We start from the raw sequence: 26,383 nt of genomic DNA on the forward strand, positions 1-26,383 counted from the left end.
TTATTTTCTGTAAGAAGCAACACAGACATAAAGCTAGACCAAAAACGGTGCCCGCTATGCCACTGAAAGCGCAATCCAGTAGTTCTTTACATCATTGACAACAATACATTTGTCAATGCAACACCTTAGCCAACTGAGTTGCCACCGCCGAACGGGACAAGTGTCGCTATAAGCACACTAGAGCTCGCAGGTTAGATTCAACAAACTAATGTCCTATAGCTATACTCAGGAGGGTTTAAATTGTTAACAAAAATAACATTGACATGACTAAAACGGGCTTTCCTGAAAAGAACCAACCAATGAAAATAACCTAATGAAAACGACTTAATGAGAGTTCCTAAAGTGAAAACTGCATTATGAGAGCTGCAACGGAGGTCACAAACCAGAACTATTTCACTTAACCGTTTGTTCCTTTAATTTTCATAGTATTATTAGTCAATTAGTCAATTAATGGCAAGTGGTCTAAAGCTATGTTTGAAACACGTAAACAAAACCTGCATGCAATCTTTTCAGGAACATTCCCCCACAACCTGTTTTTGAGATTTGTTTAGTTAAAATACTAATAAAATATTAATTTTTAACAACTCTCAGAAGTGTTTATTTAATTTACCAAATGGGTATGGACAGTATTATTTCTTACTACTCTAGCAATTAATTGTAGGTTCGTTTATTAATTGTAGCACACCCTATGTAGTTTCATTATGATCCCATCAATGTACTTATCTTGTTGCAATATTATTTTACCTATTTTTCAATCCCAAAAGTCTTGGTTGTCGAATGTTAGTTATATTCTTAGTTGTTATTAGGTGAATCTTTTTGTGTTTGATCCTTGTTGTTTCTATGTATGAATTAAGTTTTTGTGTCAGTTAAATGTTTAAGCACAGAGTGATCCTTTCCCAAATCAGCTGTTCACATTTTTTTTTGCTGTTTGCTTCCACTTTATTGCGTTGTTTTTTGCACCTCTGAACAGATACTTTTCAACATGCAGCTCAGTTTTTATGATTGAAGATATATTGAAGAAAGAAGACAGTGTTATGAAGTGATTGAAGGTAGGATGGCTTTTTTTGCTACCGAATGATTTACTCAATTTGCTTCTTAACTGCATGATTGCGGGTGCATGATTGTTGGTGGATTTTGTGTTGGCTGTTTGTAAAGTTTTTGTAATATATCATGTTCCATAATAAAAAATTAATATTTTTTCAAAAAAATCTTACTGTATTATTAATTTTTCTTAGTTACTAAAAATATATTTTTTTTTCTTTATCTACTAAAACTCCTAAGATAGTCCAATAAAACTGAGCAAAGTAGGGCTGCTGGCGTTTTAGTGTTCATTGCTTATAAATCGTATGCACAAAATAACATATTTCAATCCTCTTTGCAGTGTTTTCTTTTGTAACTTCCATTAATTGTTGTTAACTTGTTAGTATGATTTTGTATAGGCCTATACAATATCAGTTTTTAGTTTTACGGATAAAGAATTAAGTAATCATCATCACTCACTAAACTAATATTTGGTGTAGTCATTTGAATTTTTAAAATATGGTTAGTAATAAGTTCTCATCATCAAGCTAAATACTTTGGCAAAATCTTTTGTAAAATTAATATCTCTGTTCACTTCTCGGTGACAAATAACTCTCAATAATGAGCACTGCTATAAACATAAGTGATTACACTTTTGGAAACAAGTAAGACCGTTTAAGCTGTCGGGAAAACATTAAATATTTGTTTTTTAGAATATTAGCCTAGTTTTAGTAAGTTGCCGCTACCTAATTTTACTTACCATCCACAAAACTATCAGTTGACCTTCACTAACCTCAAGGAAGAGGATGTATTTTCTGTAATTATTTTTATAACATGATTTTATATTTAGGTACTAGACGCGATAATTTAGTGGTAAGATTGAATTTGAGCACGAACAATCCTAATTTGTTTGGACTTACCTTTTGTGTGGCTGGGGACATCTTCATCTCTTTATTAGGTTAGAATTTTTACATTAATCCCATAGAGTACACTCCCAATTAACCGAGGTTGTTGGGACCCAGACTACCTCGGTTACCGAGAATCTCAGATAACACGGAGGTGTCTTAGAATTAGAGGTTAGGGTTACAGTACCTTATTGTGAAATGTGTTTTCAAAATAACGTAGAATTGTTCAATGTTCAAAAAAAGAATAATACAACATATATGTTCAACACTTCTTTAATCGTCTGGAAACACTTTAAACACAGTTTAGAATAATGATAAACCAATACCCTACATTATTCAAAACAAAACACTAAGGTGTATCTGTCTAGTTTAAAGTGTATAAAATTAAATTTTGTTTGAAGTTTGACCTCATCTATAACTTGACACAATCACGTCTACATCAATACACTGAATGAAAAAGACTGACAGACACTGCTATTGTTTATGTTATGCAGACAACACAAACAAAATAATTACAAAATAAATAAAATAGAAACATACTATAAAGCTGGGTTTTCCTAGGCGCGTAGTCGGCGAGCGGAGAGAGGAACGCGGAGAGCGGACTCCACTCTTCTTAGGCAGTTTAATGTTACTGTTTTCCTAGAAGCGGAGCGGAATGCCATGTTAATTTCAATTCCGCTCTCCGCGTTCCTCTCTCCGCTCGCCGACTCCGCGCCTAGGAAAACCCAGCTTAAGCCTAATTAATGTTTTCCTACTGAAAATAAAAATATATATTTAGGCCAGAAACGACCTCGGATAACCCTAGTGCTCGGATAACCGGGGCTCGGATAATAGAGAGTGTACTGTAGTTATTTTCTATAATTACAAAAATCATACTGAAAAAGAACAAGGAATCCCATAAAAGTATTTTGTTTAATTGGGTGATGTTGAGCTGCGCACTTCGTTCTCAGAATTGAGGGATTACCCTAACTAATTGGTCGTGCTGCGCACACGGCTCCGTCGAGGGTAGTCTACAGACTGCGCACTATTGTTCTGCAAAAATGTCACGTCAGATAGCTTGTGAGCTTGTAAACCATACACCTGCGGGTTATACGGCCACCTCTTGCACTTAATCATTCTAAAAATATATATATACTGCTTAATAAACAAATTAAATATTTCAGTAGGTATGGAAATATTTACAATTCTACAATTAATATCTCCATGTTTATCCTTATCTACCCATAATGGTTGGTCAAGCTTTGTGCGATTGTAATAAAACCCAACTTTCATGGAATAAACATAAAAGGATGACAAGACCGATACTATTAAACTTATACAAAAATGGAGTTCACTCACCAAGTAGGCCGAACAACCCACGAACCGTCCAAACACCGTCGAATATGATTAACCGCTCACATACAAAACAAACTGACCCAATTAAGAACACAGATCAATTCGTTCGGTATAATAAGCGGCCTTCTGGCTTTTTAATTTGTTTATTATAATATATACATTCTCAAGTAAATACATACATTTTGTACAATAAATTTACAACATAAATTTTAAAACAAACATTATTATAAAGCGGCCTCGCGGCTTTGTCAACATGTTAATAATAATATATACAAATTCTCAAGTAAATACATACATTTTGTACAATAAATTTACAACATAAATTTTAAAACAAACATTACTATAAAGTGGCCTTGTGGCTTTGTCAACATGTTAATAATAATATATACAAATTCTCAAGTAAATACATACATTTGTACAATAAATTTACAACATAAATTTTTAAACAAACATTACTATAAAGTGGCCTTGCGGCTTTGTCAACATGCTAATAATAATATATACAAATTCTCAAGTAAATACATACATTTTGTACAATGAACACTATTATAATATAATAAGCGGCTTTCTCAATGTGATAACTATACATTCAAGGTAATATATACATAAAAAATGTTCAAGACAGTATATAACTATAAAAAATGGGATTTTTAAAATTAGTTTCAGCCAATAAACAAACAAACATTATTGTAAACAGATTGTGTACAAGTTATTGTAAATTATTTAATAATAGAGAGGCCTTTTACTCATGCTGCCATGTTAATATGTAACCGTACTGTAATTTAAAACATATACATTAAAGCTACTATATACATTTTATATTAATGATTTATCATATTAATTTGTTAAAACAAATATTATCGCCTAAAACAGATTACATACATATTACAGTACTTCCAAATTTACCTATGCCGCCTTGTCATAAGTTCATATTCCTACAACGGCATACAAGTGCGCGTACATAAGTCACATGTGATTTACGATGTATTAAAAAAAAATATCGTAACAGACTATATACATCTTATTTTACATTATGTTGTTAAGGATCTTATCCTAGTTTTTCTTGTACTGGTAGGAAGCACATTGAATGAAATGTAACCTTGATATTGCGCCAGTTCTGTACCTTTGACACAGAGACTCCATGTATTGAAGACGCTTCTTGTATTGGTAATTCGTAATTTTTCTGGGCGTTTTGGAGCTCCTTATACCTATGCTGGTATCGATTTGAACCTCTTTGATAGCCTCCACAAAAATGAAGATGTTCGGGTGAGGGTGTGTAAAGTTTCGTGAAAACTTGGCATGGAACGATTCACATGCATTCGTCGTTCTCTCCGATGTCACCGACGAAGATGCCCAGATACTTGGAGGGAAGGTAGACTCGCTATCGATGTAATTTTCTACGAGATAGTCCGAGAAAGCTTCAACTAACCGAGGTTGTATCGACATGAGGTCTTCAACAAATCCTGCCTCCACTTCAGTCGCATCCAACATGGATAAACCAAAAACCCAATGCAGCCATTTTCCACTTTCCGTTTGAGGCTCACTCCTGTATTCTTTGCTGAGTCCAAGTTGTTGAATTTTCCTCCACCAGGCTTGCGTTAGGTGAAACCTACACCCTATGAGCACAGCTGTTGGCCAAGTGAATTTAATAGCTGTGTGTATTGCCACTTCGAAGTCGACGGTGATTTGCTTAGGAGTAAATAGAAAGCCCTGTTCTTGAAATTTTTCACACAACAGTTTGAAAAGTGCTTTGTAGGTAAGCTCTTTTTTGTCCGGAAGTAGACAAAATATCAAGGGTACATAGTTGCCATTTTCAACACTGTGGATGGTAAACATTTGGTAAAAATGTTTAGGTGCATAGCTAAATGTTCCGTCCATAAAAATGTGGTCAACCGTTTTTAAGTATTCTACGTTTCTGTTCGTAGCAAATGCAATAATATGCTCAGTACAGTCATTTATTAGTAACAAGTTCTCACCCTGGGTAGTCTTGATCTCCATACTATTAAGTGAAGCGTGGACGTCATCGATGTTCTTTGGAAGAGGTGGAAGAAGGCTTCTCTTAGCGCAGCTTAGGTTCCTCCGCACTCTGTCAACATCGTCCCGCTCGATCTTCTTCATCAAAGCCTCGGGTGCCGCAGATATTTCTCTTCTGATCACTTTCATGGGAGGTTCAAATAACACTTCACTAGCTTTCCTTTTAACGGCATTTGATATGAACTCTCTGTGAAGATTATGGCATGGCTCATGGTTGTGGTCGCCGGTTTCCTTCAAAAGCACATCAGCAGAGTCGTCCGTATAGATTGCCGCGTTACACGTTTTCTTAGAACACCGCCACCGCTGCCCGGACTCAGTCATTTTACACTTACGAAACTTAAAATCCTTATGAACAACTAGCTTTTTCCCTCGTTGACTCAACATAGAATACATGCTGTCACTTGCGCACTGCCGCACTACCGGTATCTAAGACTACGAATACTTGCCACCACCAACTGGTAAACACAACTGAGAACTGAGTGGTGGTGCAGAAGGGCTGAAAGATTCCACAACAGAGGGCAGTGCCATCGGTAATAGGGAAATCCAAAAAATGAGGGTTAACGATCTTTGGATTACCGAGTTACTCATACCTCGGTATGCCACACCTATCTCAAGCCTGCATGCGTACATACTTAACTGACAACTAACCCCAAATTCCTTCAGCCCCGTAAAGTCTATCGATCAGATTTTTCTGCAAATTTCAATTGTGGCGTATTTTAAATCTATTGGTCCTATATTTTATTAAATATCATATTTATATTATTTTGTATTTTTTTAATACATGCGTCCTATCAGTAAAACAAAAATTATGTTTTCACCGCATAATGTAAAATAACATACAGGCCTATATAATGTGTAAATAATGACTGCTGTAATTAACATTTAAATGTGCGTAGATAGTTTTTGTTGTACAAAATGTTAAGCTTAAAGTAAAATGTAAAGGCTTAAACTAATGTAGGCCTAAAAGTGTGATTCAATAGTGTGACGTAATCACCATATAGGTCTTATGAGTTTTCATTATGATTAATGTTTGTTGAATTTATAAAAAACATACATTGCATTGTCCAAAGATCATGATATTTATTTTACTTTTAAGTAATTTAATTTTTTGGGTAGCACGTGTAGGATAAAGAAATATCCCGTATGAGATATCTTGTATTTAATATTTAATACAACTAAGGTTAGTCCCGTTGATTTTGTTATTACCCATACCATGGGGCAGACTCTTCATTCTTTTTTTGTATATTTCTTGTGTTTTCCTTGACCAACAGTGTAACCCACAAGGCTAATGTAGAAAATATTACAGTATAACTATAAGTTTGAACTAAACACCATTTTCCCTAAAAATATTCCACCATACATTTTTAAAATAAAATGTTATATACAAATTTGTTTGAAATATATTACCTAATCAGGTTTATTGCGGAAATTTTCTATCACAATGGTAAAATACAATACAAATCGTTTCGAGATCTATCTGCAATCTGAGGGCGGATTCAGATTGCAGAGCCCTATACTAACATTTATGCGTTGTATTTTTCCATCGCGATGGAAAATGTCCACAATAAACCTTTAAACTACATCAACCAAATGTTCTACATCACCATCATCAAAAATGAACTTCAAAACAAAGGATATTTGCAAAAGTTTAAAATAATCGTTAAAACCATTTCTTTAAGCAATTTTAAAAATCTTTGTCTGCCAAGACTTTACTCGAATCAAAATAAGGACATAGTGATAGATATTTGCTATAGGACTATACAGGGTGATTTGTACTCAGTGTGACAAATTTTTTTGGTGTAAGTACAAATTAAATTAAGTGTGATGATGAGATCACACTTATGGCCTCCGTCATTTTCCATTATTCTTGTTCAAAATTTAATGTAGAACACAAAAATGACATTATCTACTCAAATTTATATACAGGTAATTGAAAAATCGCTGTATTAAGTTTAAAAGCATGGTTATTTTTGGAAAACATAAAATAATTTTTTGGGGAGCTAATTTTGAGACTTGGAACATTTGATATGCATCATCACACTTAATTTACTTTGTACTTACACCAAAAAATTTTTGTCACCCTGAGTACCAATCACCCTGTATGCAGGCCAGTATAGCGAATTTTCCATATAGGGGATAAGCTATTACCGTAGGGCTCGTGATACGACGTAGACCCGGGACAAATTTGCTTTTTCGTTTTGTGGTTCCCATAGGCCAACCCCTTTGTTGGTAACACCCTCCGTTTAGATTATACATATACTGTATACTGTACGTATTTATGTGTGTATATATTTATGTGTCCGTTGGCACGATAAATCAAGCAAAAATGATCAGTTTTTTTACGAAATTTGTAAAAAAGTGTAAACCTACGTTTTTTGAACTAGTTGTGAACGAGGAAGATCGGACTTTGGGAACGGGGATTAATGGGGGGATTTATGAGGGAAAAATATGTTCTCCCCATTTTTTAATATTAAAACATAAGATTTCCTTGAATGAAATTTTATAGAGGGAATAATAAAAAAAGGGAATAATTTAGTTTGTTGAACTGTTGTTGTGTGTCCAACGGTCACGGAGAAAATAAAAAAATGTGCAAATATAATTCCCATGTTATTCATATGAAGTATGTAGTTTGCTTGTTTAAGGATATATGTCGATAAACTTTGGCATTTTTTTACACTAATATTTTTTAAATTTCGATAAAAAAACACTTCTTTTTACGTTTCCGCAGCAGAAATCCTAAGTACTCATTAAAATTGATGTTTTTAATAGCTAAAAATCTGACAATTTAAGGAACCTTTTAGTGGAAATATAGGCTAACCAGGCAAACAGAAATTCGCATAGTCAAAGGTTTCGGGGGATTTAAGGCATTTCTCGGTGCCTGATGCTAAACATTTTACTAAGGTGTTGAGAAAAATCTTTGCAGTCCTTACCATTTACAACACGAAACTGTCTTCCTCAGAGGTGGCTTATCTTTAGTAGGTGCCCTATTGTCAACTCATATAATATGCATTCCCAACCTTATATAACCACACTTTATTCTGGGCCAAAGTCATTTATTGAGCCAGATTAACAATCATGTTGGCATTATCAAAATCTTGTCAAACAAATTAAATTTCTTTTAGAAATTAAATAAAAAATATCAATTAAAATATAATACACTTATTTACATGTTGTAATACAATCCAATTCAACGTTTAACCAATACTGACCAAGAGTGACAAAAGTCCTACAGCACTGGTCAAGGTGCGATCAACCGTGCATAATCGGCTTTAGGGTAAACGTGCGCAGCACGACCATCTCCCCGGGTCCCAAAACTAATCCGCTTACTAATTTCTTAATCATGTGCGCAGTTGCACCGTGTCCGTTTAATTATCCTTGTCAATCTCAATTTGTAAACATGTTTTCATGTACTGTAGGTTTAGTATGAGTAATTTGTTGTAGTAGTGAGCAAGAGGTTTTTGTGGCTCTTTACTGAACACATTTGACTTCATAACGTGGTTTCATAATTGAATGATGATGCATTTCTGAATAGTTTTCTTAGTTTGTTAGAAATTGGATGGATTAATGTGAATCAGCCAATCATATTGTACAATGTACTGAAGAGCAATTTTTTTGGAAGAGTGTAAATTTTAATTGGTTTGAAAGATTAGATCAGTAGAATAATTTTAATGATTAGATTCAAATAAACACTGTAGTTTTCTTCTTGGAAATTGTATGTTAATTTATTCCATTTTTCATCTGCCAGGTACAGTAGGCTCCAATGAGTTCCATTCTGTTTGGTTCTGACTTTGGACAGACTTTTTGTGTATGACTCACATAATCGCACCATATTTTCCAAAATAAGTCCTCACCTGTTTATCATGTGCTGTTCAGTTCTTACAGATGTATTGCTTTTATTGTTTAGTATACTTTCATAGTTTACTCATTTCCCATAGATAATGGACTCTATCTTTCTTACCATGAAGCACCTGATAGGTTAAACATTTGACTACATAAAGAAATAGTCCCCATGAAGAAATTCCTATGTTAAATTTGTTGCCAGTTTTTCTATGAGTCACATTTAGCGACAGTGTGCATTATGTCGAATAAACAAAATTTTTAACCAAGCAAAATCAAAGGGACAACTTAAAGTAAACTAATGCCAATAGTATCAAACAATCAAATCAAATCAAAATATCATTTGTTCAGCCAAAAATATTTACAAATTACATAATGTTAACTATGTACAAAAATGTTTACAATATTGTTTAATTTTTATAATAATACTATACTATCAGTTAACCGGCGTGCGTTGCTGCGCTAACAACTATTATTTTAAATGGTAATTTGCTATTTACGATAAATAATAAAAATGTATACCAAAAACAAAAATAGAATATTTATTTTACTTAATTGCCAGTGGAGAGACAATGTTTTTTGTTTTTTCATTAGGTGTATAAATATATAAGTTTTTAAGAGTACCTACCACTACGTGAGCACGCAACATACAGCTGTCCGTGTGAAAAGCATGCATTTTCTAAATTTACACCGGCGATAGTCAGGGATTGCCCTTGTGACTTATAATGGTGATTGCGAAAGCAAGAAGCAAAGGAAATTGTAGTCGCTTGAATTCAAATGGTAATTCGGATTAAATCATCGGTATTCTTGGGATTAAGACTATTTCTCCTTTAAACTTACCCCTGATGATTGTTGCTTCAATCAAGTTTGGTGTAATTTTTTAAATCGTCAGTCTGGTTGCGTTGCACAGCTTGGGTTGGATTTAAGTTTCGCATTAGTATTCCTGACATGATATTCTTGACAACTAGTAAACAACGGTAATACTTATATAATGGAACACACTTTGTGGCTCTTCAAATACATTTTTTTTTGGATAAAACCATTTATTGGATACTGGGTACTGACTATTGGATCTGTATGGACAAGCTGTTCCCAATTATTTATTAAATAAAGAACTTAGTTGTGTGAGCACAACCACCACATAGAATGTGCTAGTGTTTAAATTTTGATTTTCTATCTTTTTTGTTGCTAGCTTAGTTTATGGGTCATAACAGTTTTTATAGCTCACAATAAGTCAGTTTGACTTATTGGCTCATATAAACTACGGCAATTTTGATAAAAAAAAACTACTGATGACAACTTTAACATAAGGATAATATGTCTAGTCAAAGATAAAACATTCGGCTACAGCTGATCCGTTTAGATGGAACCTCTACAGTACTTCCGTAGCCTCAAGTCAATAGTTGTACTAATTTACTGCCTAACCCAACCTAACCTAAGACAGAGATAATAAATGTTCCGCTTGGTTGTAGGATGACATAGAATGTTTGCGACATACGTCAGAGAAGGAGCAGTGGGCATTGTCCAGCAAATTAGCTCAAAGCGAGGAGCAGGTGCGGCATCTAGAGAAACGAGTTGAAGTGTTGAACAAACGTAGTCAGGCGGAGTGTATTGCGCTGGGCTTCAAACTGACAGTCGACGAACGTGTACAAGGTGAGATTGAAAGTATAGTTATATTACTACTAGCTGTACCCGCGGGCTTTGCCCCGTTTTACTTCATAAGTGAGCTCGTTCGCATGGCTCAATCACGTCCTGGTTGAAGTTTGTTCGCTACGCTCACTCACCTTTAGGTTGGAGCTGCGCTCACTTGCATTCAGGTTAGCTCGTTCGCTACGCTAACTCACCTCCAGGATGAAGTTCGTTCGCTACGCTCACTCACCTTTTGGTTGCAAATTAGCTGTTGTCATAAATTAAAAAAAAAATAATAGTGCTGCACCCTGTTGGTAATCCTTGTAAGTTTTTAATGCTTTTGCATATCATAGAACCAACTTTTTAGTTGAAACAGCTGACTAAATTATTTAATTCCCTTTTAATATGAATACTCATAAGGTTAACATGGGGAACTATAGAGCCACTGGGGCGGAGCCCGAAAGGATTTTTGAGATAAGAATATGCCTATATGTTAATCGGGAATGTGAGCTATCATCATGCCAAATTTCAGCAAAATCCGTCCAGTGGTTAATGCGTTCACTTGTCACAAACATACATACATCCATACATACATCCAAACTTTCTCATTTATAATATTACTAGCTGTATCCCGCGGGCTTTGCCCCGTTTAACTTCTTCATTTTCAAGATTATCTCGTTCGCATGGCTCAATCACGTCCTGGTTGAAGTTTGTTCGCTACGCTCACTTGCCTTCAGGTTAGCTCGTTCGCTACGCTAACTCGCCTCCAGGTTGAAGTTCGTTCGCTACGCTCACTCACCTTTTGGTTGCAAATTAGCTGTTGTCATAAATGTAAAAGAAATAACAGTGCTGCACCCTGTTGGTAATCCTTGTAACTTTAATGCTATTGAACATCACAGAACATAACCAACTTGTTTAATTGAAACAGCTGTTAAGATTCAATAATTCCATTTCTCATAAGGTTAACATGGGAAACTCCAGAGCCACTGGGGCGGAGCCCGAAAGGATTTTTGAAATAAAAATATGCCTATATGTTAATCGGGAATATGAGCTATCATCATGCCAAATTTAAGCCCAATCCGACCAGTATTTTTCACGTTCACTTGTCACAAACATACATCCATACATCCATACATCCATACATCTAAACTTTCTCATTTATAATATTAGTAGGATAGTAGGATTGATTTTGGTTGAGAGCGAGCTGGTCTAATGGTACAGCAAGGAGCTTCAGACCACAAGGTCCTGGGTTCAAATCCCACCAATCACCAGTTTGTTTTTAGCAATGTGATACTGCCACGATCCTTCAGGCCTAGCCTGAAGTAATGTGTAAATTGGTCCCAGGCTAGAGCATATTGAGGAGCGAGCTGATCTAGTGGTTAGAGGGCAGGACTTTGGTTCCTGAGATCCCAGGTTCAAATCCCACCAAATTACCAATGGATTTTATCTAAGTGTTATTGCCGCAACGCCTAAGTCTAGCCTGAAGTAATGTGAAAAACAATTTTGGGCTTGTGCCTAGCATCCTAGGACAAAAAAAGGCTAAAGAGCCTATTGCCTTAGGATGTGAAGATAGGACGAGGAAGATGGGAAATAGTGTTTTTGGAAACTGAAATAGATATCCATGTGGAAAACATCATAATTGACTTTGACGATCTTGAACATGCTTCTCCTCACATCATTCGACCTTTTCATTGTTCTTTCCACGGTCCCGGTCCTGTAGGCGACGCTTTAGCCGGAGTTATGCTGGAGGTACTTTTAAGGTAGGTTAATATACAGTACACATATTAAACCATCCTTATCATCCATTATGCATGATGTTATCATCCTTATCAACCAAAAAGTGTTAATGTTTTATGCGTGACTTGCAAAATGAATTCAGCATAGATACTGCTGTTGTTGAGATAAGAATGCAAGTATAATTTTATGTATTCATACTGATACATTAATAACTTACACTCAATGACTTTATAACAATTTGAACATTCTTTGTGTTAACAAGCAGATAACAACTTAATACCTACTTAACTTGAAAATGATTTTTTTTTATTAAACACGCAAAACTTAGACACTTTGCCCTAACCCACAACCCAGAAAACATACTACTATAACCCAGAATGCCAACCGCATGGTAAAAAGCATTAAGTGTTTTAAAAGAGCTTTTCCTGTCAATTCGTAGGCAGCGCCACCAGCGTTGCTATGCTGAGTGATACCCTTGTACCAGCGTTGCTATGCTGAGTGCATAGCAACGCTGGTGGCGCTGCCTACGAATTGACAGGTAAAGCGCTCTCAAAACACTTAATGCTTTTTACCATGCGGTTGGCATTCTGGGTTATAGTAGTATGTTTTCTGTGCCCACAATGATAAAAGCCTCCCCAAAACGTTTGCCTCCCCAAAACGTTTAGTGTCCGATCAAAGCAAAAAAGTAATGTAATCTTTAAAATGTTATAGAGTACAGCCAAACCTCGTTTGTACAAACCACGGTAAAACAAATTCTTTAATCAGACAAATTTTTTAAAATCCCCTTAAAACTTTCATAAAGGTCAATGCTAAAAACACCTCTATACAACGTAGTAATTAGGTTAAAAAACCCCTCCATAACACGAATTTGTTTGTAACATGGGCTAGGACTGATTAACCTCCATACAACGAATATTATTAGCAAAAAACCTTTACAAGACGAATGTGACCTCTAAAAACAAACTTATCATGATCTTAACCTCCATAGTACGTAGTTTTCAAAATAAACAGAAGCTTGTCTCAACATGAAACCCCCACTCATCCCTATTTCTTCCTCCGTCATTGTTTGGCACCTGTGCAGAAGAGAAACCTCTATAAGACAAATAACGGCAGTATTAAACCTCGATAAAACGAACCTCTTCATTAAGAATACCTCGATAATACAAATTTTTCCCCCACCCCTTGAAATTCGTCTTATAGAGGTTCAACTGCAACTTGTCATTGAGTGCTCTTTGGGTATACGAGCATGCTAAGATTTTTAACTATGTTTTGTAAAATCTATATAATTAAAATTAGAATTTTGTCTGTACATTGCTCAGAATTATATATTTTTAGGTTATTTTTACGTCTTATACATTAAATAAGCAGAAACGAGTCTTATCTCAATTTCTGTCTGTCTGTCTGTCTGTCTTTCCCTCTGTCTGTAACACTCAAGATGGCATTTTATGCTATCTTCTCCTGGAAAACGAGAGTACCTATCAAGATCAGGGGCGGACTGGGTACTCTATTAGGGCGTAAACCTTGACCAGCCCGAAGGCGCCAACCGGGGGGTCTGGGGGGTACAATCCATTGGTGACTTGGCGGGGATCGAACCCGGGACCTCAGGGACTGAAGTCCCGCGCTCTAACCACTACACCAGCTCGCTCCCCAAACCACAAAAAAACCATTAACCATTAGTTTATGTATGTTGAATTATTGTGTTAATATAGTGTAATAGTGTAACCGTAAATGAAATTAAATAAACTAGGCATCATCCAGTTCAGGAACCAGAGATTCTTTGTGTATAAATTGTTGTTGAGTTTTGATAACCAGAAAGAAGACCTTGAATCAGTGTTGTATACGGCTGGGAAACTTAAATTTAATAATGATCGTCGCCAATAGCTTAGAAACATGGTTTCCACTCATTGACGGCACTTCCATGGCGGTTGTGTAAAGTGTAAAGTAAAAAATCACAACTGCAGTGGGTAATTGTAACAGAGGTTCACGGATGATGCTAAACTCGCTTTTCTATTAATTAATGGGAAATAACTTTGATTGCTGTTTTAAAACGTTTTACGAGAAAATCCAAAACCAAGAGATCCATAACCTCGGGACTTGATTAACTCATATAATTGGTCAGCTGTGCTATAGTTCTCAACTGTGAACGTTGGTTTTTGGTACCGGTTCTATTCCTTAGAACCGTTGGCACTGTTGGTAGCAGCAAGAATAATTTTTAAGTACCAACACATCACTATACTTTACAAATTAGTTACCGTTGGTGTTGCACCTTATTTATTATTACAGGCGTATTCAATTTAATTGATGTCTTAACTGTACAATTTTTGCTTTTTCTTTCTTGATTCCAAAATGTTTGTTTATGCTAAGAAAACGATAATGCATTTTAGTAAAACATTTATTCAGCAAACCATCATGAATTGTTTAAACGCTTTAGGTTGTTTATGTATCAATAGTTCGTGGCCTATTTTGGTAATTTTTATTATAAATTACCAATCTAAATCGTCTATAGTACTTCATTTCATATAGTAAGCCGTCATTTCGCGTCATCATCTGTCCAAGCAAATATAAATTGTTATGATGAAATTTGATGACATTAACAAAGATTTCAGATACTAATTTTATAAGTACTTTGTTATGCTTAAAGCGTAGCAAATTCCCTAATTAAGTTCTGTATTTTTGTGTGTATGTCTGTTGGTAACGCATTAATGTCCTTATTTCTCAGTGTTTCACGGAAAGGACAAAAGCACCTTTATAATGAAAATGTCAACCCGAATAAAGTGTTAAATTGTGAGGTTGAGGTAGTACCTTAAATACTTTTAACCATTGTGGAAGGTAACTTTCAATTATAGGCCTACATTAGGGCTATGCTTCATAGATCTATAAAGCATTTTTTAGTTTAATCATTGGATTTAACATATGGACCAACACGACCCAGGTTACATTTAATTTTGAAGCATTTGTTTTGGCTTGAAACTGTCAGATACTGTATTTGCGAAGGTTTATATATAATAGTTTTACCAGCATATCTGAAAATATCTAAACCAACTTCTGTTCTTAATAAGAAGGTTTCAACTGACTACAATAAGATCCCCGTGCGTAGAACGGGCACACAGCTAGTAACATATAAATAATTATCCAACATTAGAACTAGAACTTTTTATGAATTGTGTATGATGCTAAAATGTCAAAGTTAGCAGATATAGGCCCTAGTTAGAAGTTAAGTCGATGTTTTTTTCATTCATTTGATAGGAACTTAAATCAAATTAGTAAAATATGTTATTATAAGTTTAAAACAGTAGTAACAATCCAGATTGTTTATGTTTAGGAAACTAATTCCATTTTTTTGTTTCAGCATTACTTGGCGAACGAACAAAACTTGAACGACAATTGGAGGAAGCTCATATAGAATTAGCTGATATAAAAGCTACATGGAGCAATCAAATTAAATCATTGGAAACACAGGTAAATTTTGAACAAGTTTTATTATTATTGGCAGCTTATTACACTAGGCCTACTTCATGTGTGTGTTTAAGATATAAATCAAATTAATATACACAAAATATTTCAAATAAGTCCTAAAAACACCTAAATAAATAAAATAATATAAAAAATAATAAAAAAATACTGAATCTTAACAAAAACGAGAATTTACATTGTTCGGTGATAAGTTTATAGAGTTTAGTGATTCATTTTTCTAACAAGGTCACAATCCAGCTCTTATCTTTTCAATAGAACCACCAGCAATATGCCTTGCTTGATTAGACTCTGTTGTAAGATAAGTGAGTTAGACAGTTTTAGGCTGTGGTTAGGAGTCTCGGTTGGTATTTGATACCTAGAAATCCCGGGATCAGTGTATTTTAAACCCAGGATTAATAATTACAAATCCTGTTTTTAGGAAAAAGCATTTAGCTTGGATTAAATAAATAAATATAGGATGGAGAGGACACAGCTAACTCACCTGATGAAAGGTTGCAGATGAGTCAAAGAACACATAAAATCACACACATAATTTACTTAATATTTCGCCTCTTTCAGAGGCTTCTTCAGAAGCCTCTGAAAGAGGCGAAATATTAAGTAAATTATGTGTGTGATTTTATGTGTTCTTTGACTCATCTGCAACCTTTCATCAGGTGAGTTAGCTGTGTCCTCTCCATCCTATATTTATTTATTTAATTACAAATCCTATAATTTTATTTATTTTTTGTTAATTTGAGCATTTTTACGTACGGAAAGTAAATAAAAATATGTCTAGTAACACTTGCAAATTGAAACATATATTTATGGGTAATGGGTAATAGAAGTTTGATTTGACTACACCAAATTGTATTTTCTTATCATATTTTATCTCCAGTAAAAAAAACCTAAAGAGTTTAAACCCAGAATACTCAAGCTTAAGCTTTTAAATTTTAATTCAAAGCTTAGCCTGACATTTAAGAAATTTAAAATTAATTAATTAAAATTTCCATTGTCCAGATGTCTTTTTTTAATCATAGCCACAATAAAACATTAGTGTCATTCATCAGTAAAAGATCATCATAGACAATGTCAAGAAGTCAGAACCTCTTTTTGCAAATCTTCTAAGGGGGTTTAAGTTATACTGAAAAGCAGAGACGGAATCACATTATTTATTCTGAGACAAAATTCAAGGATACTTAAATAAGTTCACTTGAAGAAGTACTTCAAGGTTTGAAGGATTTTTCTCAAACTAGCAGGCCTCGTGACAAATTTATCTTTAATTAATACCTTCTTTAGTTGAAAATGCTGCCAATGAAATGAAATATTCTAAAGTTTAGAGTTTCTTGTGCCATGTTTAACTCTTCCTCATTCACCCTAGCCTGCTATTCCCACAAAAAAATCCTAGTAACCATTTGAATAGTTTTTGAATGAGTTAAAGTGTTATACATTTCAGAGTAAAATGCCGTTTCTTAACTGACCTAGGATTACATTCCATTTGTTTACAGGTTGAGCGACTCAGTAGGCAAGCGGGGGAAGAGGGGGGAGAGAGAAGAAAAGCAGAAGTGAAGATAAGAGAACTAGAAGGAATATTGGAATATGAAATCAAAGAGAAGGAAAAAGTGATAGCAAGAATAGAGAGGATAACAGCAGAACGCGACACTTTGGCCCAGGAACTAAAAACTATTGCTCAGGACGTTGTGAGTCAAAATTACAGTTACCCTTGTCCTGACACTGTAGATAGCTTGTTTAGCATTGACTAGTTTATTTAGTTGTAATTCACATTTTGTTTTTGATTCAGATTGTTTTTATATTTTGTTTAACATGTTTGCTGTGTGCTGAAAACCGACATGGGTTTGGGAGTTTACAAAATTTGATTAGTCCTTAATCACCCTATATCGATTATGTTTCAACAAGAATTATTAATATTTATGACAACTCAGGGCTCAAAGTAAAAGAAAATCACAAAGTTTCGGTGAACTATTCAAAATATTGACCAAATTTTCCTGTAAATGTATTTAATCCACACAAACTGAAAGTGATAACGCCTCAGCTAAAATTAAGTTATCGACATTTTTTGTCGATTCGCCACTCGTAGGGTTAAAGCTAAGAAGCTCATCATCAGATTTGTTCATCACTTGCTATGTGATATTTTAATTTGAATGATTTAGTCTAGTTTTGTTTAAGGTTTTTCAGATTGTTTATTTTATATTTTACTTTGAAATGTTAACAAAGTATATGTTTCTAGTTTATAATGTTGTGTGTTTCAGTTTTGTTTGGTTGCTCTGATTTTTGTTATATTTTGTTCCTTGGAGTTTTTCTCATTCTACGTTGACCTGCTTATGTTTTATAAACTACACTATGTTTATATTGTTTCTATTTTACTCAGGTGTATTCATATTAAAAATATGTTATTCTATTTGTCAGTGCCTGTAATTTCCAGACAATAAAGTTAGTTTTTTATTTGGTTGATATTTATTTTTTCCAGCATGTTTTTTAATTAGGATGATCGATATCTATACTTTTGCTTTTCATCAGTATGTCGTAAAATATTTCATATGATAATAATTTTTTTAATCAACATGAGTTAAATTTATTTAGAGGTCGTATAAAGGTGTAATGATTTTATTGATAAGTATTTGTATCGTTTTATTAAAAAATCTGGTTTTACAATACCTTTATCAGTTCCAAAAGTAACTTTCGTCAACGTGTGTGTTACATGTTTCGGCGAGCTGCCATTGTCAAACACTTCAATACAGGAAGTTATGACAATGTAACCTGTATTGAAGTGTTTGACAATGGCAGCTCGCCGAAACATGTAACACACACGTTGACGAAAGTTACTTTTGGAACTGTTAAAGGTATTGTAAAACCAGATATTTTATATATTACAGTTCCGGGGCTACAACAACAAATTTTAAGCGTTTTATTATGAAAAATGTAAAATTTTGATGGTTTTTAACTTAATCACTTTAATCAGAAGGCTACACTTTAGTTGTAGAATTTAGTGCTCAATTTGTTTCTTTAATTTTGTCAATTGAAGATGTTTGTAAAAAGTTCAAATTTGCAAATTGAAATTATAATCCCAAAGATGAACTATTTTTTTCAGTTTGTCAATGTTTTGTCAAAATATTTAGCTAAGTAACAAACTTGTAAAAACTAAACTAATTCTCAGAATTGCACCCAGTACCCCAAACTACCTGAGGAACTGGAAAAAAAACTTTTTTTTACTTTCTATATATTTTTCAAGTTCACTTGACTAAGATTGGCCATGAACTTCCAAGAAATGATGGAAGACTTGAGTTATTAAATATAGTTGGACATGGTATCGATGGTCGGATATATCCAACTGCACATAACAATACTATAGATACATTAACTTTTGGTTACAGCAAATCACAAACCCTGACAAATTATGGTGAGGTTAGCCTTTTTTTATGTTTCCGTTCCCAATTCAAACACTATACATGTAACCTCTAATATACCCTTTGTACTCAAGAATGTTTAAGTATGGAGTTTTTGAAGTGCTTTTTTGTCTGTAAACTGTGTAATTAATATCTTGTTATAAATTGTGTTTATAACTAGGGTAGTAAGTAAAGAGAACTAGTGTGTGTATAACCTTTTTAAGGGAGTTTCCCACATTACATTATTTGTATTGCTTTGACATCCAATAAAAAAAGCATCAATAATATACATCCTAATAAAAATGGCACCTGTCATTTCTATTAAGTTTAATATGTGTAGTTCTAATTAGTAAAATCATGGTTTTTCCTGTGTCGTGTCTCTAACAAAATTCCCAAGTGTCTACAAAATGTGTTCGGAAATAATGTTTTGTTATGCATTCATTGGTTAGGTATTTTATTTTGTAGAATTGACACAATAATGCAATGATTTTGAGCCAAGGCTGTTTCATTTACTTGTGTCGCTGGTTTTATACCTATGTTATACATAGGAACAATATGCGTGTGCAGTGATTGAAAACAAAATATGTCTAAGTGTATACAAAAATGTTGCAATTATTTATCCACAAATCCTTGTTACATGGTAATTTGATTATATTCTAATCTGAAGAACTACCACTAGAGATTTAGCATATTTCTAACAGAATTATGTAACTATTTCCATACCAACCTACTTAACGCTCCTTTCACACTACATGGTAATGACGACGACAGAAAACTGTGCAGTCTTACAGACACTGAACCTCACTGTTGTCACACGGTGGCCGTGCGTAATTGGCGCATGTAGTTAAATGCAAGCTTAAACACTGCACTATTTTTCTGTCGAATGAGAAACCCCCGGCCAGTACAAATGGATCAGCTCTTTCACTGCTTATTGTTTACAATGTGGCTTGTCAATTGGACACTAATAATGTTAATTATTGTGCCATTTTAAACATATTCATCTCGCCGTACTATCAGGAATTGTGTGTATGGTTTGTAATTAGACGACAAAAGCCATGTAGTGTGAAAGGAGCGTTATCGTTACTTATTGATCCAACCTCTCCTTGTGTTTACTTCATCTTAACTTGTGGTTCTCGTTCTCAATAATTATGATCATGGGTGAGTTAAAATGTTACAATGTTTCATTTGTATAAGATAGAATACAAATTTAAATAAATTTATCAAAGAGTGACAAGCGTAGTTCATTTAATGGCGAACAGTCCAAATGCAAGGGAAATTCTATTTTTTCTTTCCTGTATCCTATTTTGTGGCAATCTGGTTACCTGATCCCGTAATGAGCCAGATTGATGATGAACACATACTTTTTGTTTTGCTATTGAAACCATTGTGCAACGGTAGAATATACAACAGTGGATTCAAGGAACCATGTTGTGGAGGTTTAACTCAACAGAATGTTTAGTGTTTAAATAATTGATCCTGCCTCTCCTGTACTTGATGTTCCAAAAAAAGTGTTAATTTATCTCTCTATACTTCCGAAAGTAATGTTTCCTTTTTGTTTCAGGCTGTTGCCAAGAGCGACGGAATTGACATGGCAACCAGGGTCGTTGATGCAGAACAGAAATGCTCCGAGCTAACAGAGAAATACGAGGCCCTGCAAAGAGAAATTGAAATAGAACGAACCACCGTATCTGAAAAAGTAGAGGAACGTATTGCTGAGTTAACTGTCAGGGCTAACAAACATCTTTACGAACTGGAAGAGGCGAAACAAAAACAACAGGAGTTACTAAATCTGTATGAAAAAGAAAAGCGAGAAAAAGATGAAGCTCTGCTGCGCAACGCTCAGGTTTCTCAGGAAATCGAAATGACCAAACAAGAGTTGAGAAACCAAGAGTTGGAAATCAACGAAATATTCAGCAAAAATTCCTCCCTAGATAAGAAACTGATTGATAAAACCCAGGTAGAGTAGACATAAAAAGTTTCTTGACTCAACTCTTATATATCATTTTTTGAAGTGTATATTAATTACCTTTTTCAGCCTACGGAGAAAGTGTTGTTACTGAAAAAGGATGTTGAACTCAAAAGTAGACTTAAGTTGTCAAGTTCCTTCTGCATGATGACAATATTATACTCCAAATCTTCTACTTTAAATGTTAATGATTAATATATATTTTTTTAATTAGGTATTTAAATTTAATTTAAAAAGTGTAATTGTTAAAATATGTTTATAATTCAACTTAGCACAGTTTGTTTATCTGATTTGAGATTGCTTTTTTGCAGGAATGTGATAGAATGCAGACAGAATTTTCTGCATTTCGCACAAAAATTGCAGATCTTGAAAATCGGGTTATCGAAAAGGGTGATGAAAAAGAACTACGGTTAAAAATCAGTGATTTAGAATCACAACTCACTGACAGAAATAAAGTAAGTGTTGAGTGTCAATTTACGTCTCACATGACAAATCATATATTAAGTTTGTCGGTTACCGTTTTTCACGTTGTAAAATAATATTTTAATGTGTATTTATAGGATTTCCCTTCAGATTAGTTGTTTGTCTTACGAAATATAAGCTATTTTAATTTTTTGATATTTTATTATCATCATGTACTTTCTTATTCTACGTTTTCAAAGTTAGCTGTTGTCTGATACTGACATTTGACATTATTCGTGTATGTATATGCAATATGAATAAAGAATGTTGATTCTGAAAGTATTTAAACACATTAATGTTGGATATTTTATTATGATTTTAAAATTTATTTTGGTTTAATTAAAACTATTTGCATTTATATTGTTCTCTCTTTATTATTATGTTTTATTTACCTTATTACATTATTTTGTCAAAAGATGTGGGTCAATCTAGTAATTTGTTGTTAGTTTCCCCTCAATTTCCTCGGATTGTGAAGGACCACATAGATTGTTGAATTTATTTCCATGTACAATAAACATTCCTTGTATAACCCTAATCCTTTCACTATACCGGTACTTGTCAGAGGTAGAAATAACAAAGTGATACATTCACAAGTGACTATTTCTGATTGTTTAGTTGATTTTCAATTTCAAACCAGCCATTAAGAGTTCCTTCATTGACTTAATGATGTTAAATGGTATTGGAGCGATGAGAGATTTTACTCCACAAAACAAATTGAACTCATCATGTACTATAGTCTGTTCACAAAATGTAGGCGGTTTAAGTGGAAGGTTTCCTTTGTCCCTCCCCACTTTTTCAGCTTAATCTATTTCTGATCAGCTGTTAGCTATTGTTTCAAAGTTAGGCTGAGGTGGACAGGATGGAATCGCTTCCCCTCAAATTGCCTAAATTTCTTGAACGGAGTATACCATAAATTGACAACATTTACATAACATTTTCCAATATTTTAAAAGTTCCTATGTTTACAGAACATCAGGGTTCTACAGCAGCGACTGGCAGACATGAAGAAAACATTGCAGAGAGAACTGAAGGGAGCGGATCCCGGCGGGGGTGACAAGGGGAGTGGAGGGGAGGTTACGAACAATCACACCCCTAACTCCCTACCTTGCTCTGACGATGATGTAAACTTCAAGTACCTTAAACATGTTCTCATCAAGTTCCTCACATGTAGGGACTATGAGGTAATTGCTCGAGTGCTGTCTTCCAATTGCACTTTAATCTAGATTATTGTTGTTAGTGAATTTCCGTGTAGAGAATAAGCTATTACCATAGGTCTTCTGGTATAGTCCTGTCATTTTAGGGAAAAATACCCGCCTACCTGGAAATTGCTCCCTAAATGGTGAATATCAAATCGGTCCCGGTCTAGGTCCACTCCTTGCTTTGATGAATACGTTCCATCTCCATGCACAGGCCCGAGGCCTATGGGAACAAGCAAATTTAATTTTAAAAGAGACCCCCACCTTTAACACGTTTGCTACGGTAAGGGCGATGGCCGGCTGCTGCCGGCCGTGGGAGCAGCTTATGCCCTGGGTTGGAGATCTTCCGCAGTTAGAACCCCACGTGACGCTGAACTTCATTAAGGAATAAAGATTGGAGGGGGTTCTCTAGGCAAAGACTGGAGACTAGTTTGGGGGACACAATAAATCTTGCAGGTTGCAGAGTAATCTTCCCTCCAGGTATTATCAGTTTCAGTATCAGTAATGCACTGTGTGGTAATGCGAAAAAGTTGAAATTTAGTTTCATCCAAATTAGAGGCGTATTATAAATTAGAGCATGTACAGCCTCCCAGTCCTTATGGAAATAGTTTTGCCAAATAGAGGGAAAAAGCAGGTGCGATGTACCCGGATTCATCATAAAAAATACTGCAAAAAAACCCAGACAGCACACTTTCTCCTCAGGACATCCCACGGATATTGCGACAGGATATGCAAGATATCCCATAGTGGTCCTATGGTCAACCTGGGATATCCCAGGATATCCACAGGAATGCGTAATGTCCCCGCCCGGGGATGTCCTACGGATAAGCTCACACGCATATCCGTGGGACATCCGAGGTCATCCCAGGGTAGTCCTCAGGACATTCTCAGGACATATGGGACTACTATGGGATGTCCCTGGGATAAAGTGTGGTCTGGGCCTGAACATAAAAAACACAAAATAATATAGATTTAGTATGAAAAGCTTAATTATAAGTTTAGTAAATTGATTAAATAGTTAATAAACACAAATTTTGAAGAAAAAAAAGAGAAAAAAGTTTTTGGCCCAGACGGGTCTCGAACCTGGTACATTCGCCTTATGAGCCTCTTACCTTACCTTCTGAGCTATCTGCGCTTGTTGATTATGGGTGTTTTCAAGTGGTGAAAGAGTAGCCGACAGTTGCAATGGTCGCAATACTTAAAATGTTTTTGATACTACAGTATAGAGGCTATATATGATTCTGTTAATCTGTTTAGGCCTCAAGTAGTTGAATTGTTTTTCTGCTGGTAGTTGGAGAGGATACTGGTATTTGAATATAGATTATTTAATCACTATTAGATCATTATTTAATCACCACTGTTATAATTGATTGTTATATGATTAAAATTAGTTTTTGATTGTTTTATTAATTTAAAGTTAGAAATAAATTCACATTTCACACAACTATGATAGAACTCTAGTTTTCCTGAACTAAGTGGTAGTAATATGTCGGTAAAGTAAAGTCAACCCTTGCTAGCCATAGTATTAACAAGACATATTTTCAATATGGGAAACCCTAAACTTTTAAAATAAATTATAAAACCTCAACATCTTAATGCGTGGGAATCTTATTTTTAGAAAAAAAAAAAAACAGACCAAAATTATTTGTTAAATAATGAAGACGGCCCAATTATAAATTCGGAATTACTGAAAATAATTACATCAAGAACAACACTGTAACATATCCAAAATTCAAAAGATGAATTTTCTAATATTATTTTTTATTTTTCCAATATCCTTTAAATCATCTGTTTTAACTTTGTTTAAAATTAATTTATTAAGTAAATATTTACTTTTTGTACTAGTGTAAACACAGCCTGAAGATGGAAACCAAGTTTCTGAAAGTACTAGTGAAAAAAAACAAATTATTATATATTGGCCTTGTTGACATTTAAATTTAGATATACATTTCATCAGTGGTAGTATTTTTTTTCTTCAGTTTGTTACCGGGACATTACAGGATATCCAGTGGATTTTGTACATGTCCCGGGATGTCATGGGACATTCTGGGATATCCTATGGCATTCGTACATATCCCGGGACTTTACAGGATATCCTGAGGTTAACTTACAAATCCCGGGACATTACGGTATATTGTAGGATATCCTGTGGATTTCGTACTCGTCCCGGGATTTTGCGGGATATCCTGAGGATAGCGTGCATATCCCGAGACATTCTCAGGACATGGGACTACTATGGGATGTCCCTGGGATAAAGTGTGCTGTCTGGGAAGGGTCAAGCACAATTTTGATGTTAAGTTCCTTCCACAATACTACACTACAGTCATTGTTATTCTATTCCATGTCTCTAAATCCAAGCCTAAACCCCACACTACAATACATCTTAAACAGTCCCCATAACCGATAAAATAGTCAGATCTGAAAATGAACTTTACCGGATTGAACTATAAAACTGGCACAACAAGTGGCAAGCAAAACTGGAACAATAGTTTTTAATGGCGCTTTGACATGTATACTTGTTGCGCGCCACTAGAAAGTGCTAACGGTGATGAGATTACTCGTCATGTGCGGCCAACAAGTTGGAAAAAGATTTTTTTAAACAAAAGAATATTTTGTTAAGGAACCTGTCTCCAAATAGAGGTTCCTCCCAACACACACCTTGTTTTGTTAAAAATTCTATCAGCCTTGCTTAAATATTTAAATGACTGTAGTAATACAGCAAACCTTTCTGTTACTTGTGCCAGGATCATGCTTTGTCTTTATCATGCATTGAAATCTCCCTCTGCATTTATTTAAGTTTCCTTTGTTATATTATTAACCATACATGGAATATTCTAACTGTGTATTCCATTGCAGGCACAACACTTGACGCGTGCGGTGGCCACATTGTTGAGGTTTTCAGCGGAGGAAGAGCGTCTTCTGCGCGAGACGCTAGAGTGGCGCAAGTCCTGGTTCGGCTCACGGCCTCGACTCTCAAGGCTGCATCCAGCCAGCTGATAATGTTCTAACTTTAGTCATGTAAAATTCCAGTCTCCAAGAGGCAATAGATAACTTGTATATACAACTTTAATTGTTTTTGTATTGCTTTAATGTTTATCATAGTGTTATTTGCTAATTTATTACAGCTGTAAAGATGCCAAATATTATTTGAAGCTAGGTAAAATTAAATTTAATTCTTCTTTGTTTTGTGTTAATTTAATTACCTTAATAATGTTTCAATCTCAACTGTATCAGTTAAGAGGGGAGGTTGTAATATTTCCCCAGTTTATTATATACTAATTATTATTTCACTAATGCAATTACAACAGGACAAATAGTTGAATATCTAAAAAAAACTGTTATTGGAGCAATAAGGTATCGAAGCCAAACCAAAGGTAACGAAGCCTAAGGTCCAAAAACGTACAAAAT

At 34.6% G+C, this 26,383-nt stretch overlaps 1 protein-coding gene across 1 annotated transcript in view; it reads left to right on the plus strand.

The window, feature by feature from the left end:
* Positions 1–26,127, plus strand: part of LOC129000115 (golgin subfamily A member 1-like) — a 42,210-nt gene extending 16,083 nt beyond the window's left edge. The window contains exons 6-12 of the mRNA XM_054427016.1: positions 10,604–10,784; positions 15,847–15,956; positions 17,456–17,647; positions 20,913–21,308; positions 21,629–21,772; positions 22,748–22,960; positions 25,832–26,127. Of these exons, the coding sequence (XP_054282991.1) occupies positions 10,604–10,784; positions 15,847–15,956; positions 17,456–17,647; positions 20,913–21,308; positions 21,629–21,772; positions 22,748–22,960; positions 25,832–25,972 (1,377 nt within the window). The 3' untranslated portion in view covers positions 25,973–26,127. The remainder of the gene's footprint in view (positions 1–10,603; positions 10,785–15,846; positions 15,957–17,455; positions 17,648–20,912; positions 21,309–21,628; positions 21,773–22,747; positions 22,961–25,831) is intronic.
* Positions 26,128–26,383: the final 256 nt, after the last annotated feature.

The sequence above is a fragment of the Macrosteles quadrilineatus genome, unplaced genomic scaffold (genome assembly GCF_028750875.1).
Source record: "Macrosteles quadrilineatus isolate MER2022 unplaced genomic scaffold, UCM_ALF_1.0 Scaffold_8__2_contigs__length_117827958, whole genome shotgun sequence".
Classification (NCBI taxonomy): domain Eukaryota; kingdom Metazoa; phylum Arthropoda; class Insecta; order Hemiptera; family Cicadellidae; genus Macrosteles; species Macrosteles quadrilineatus.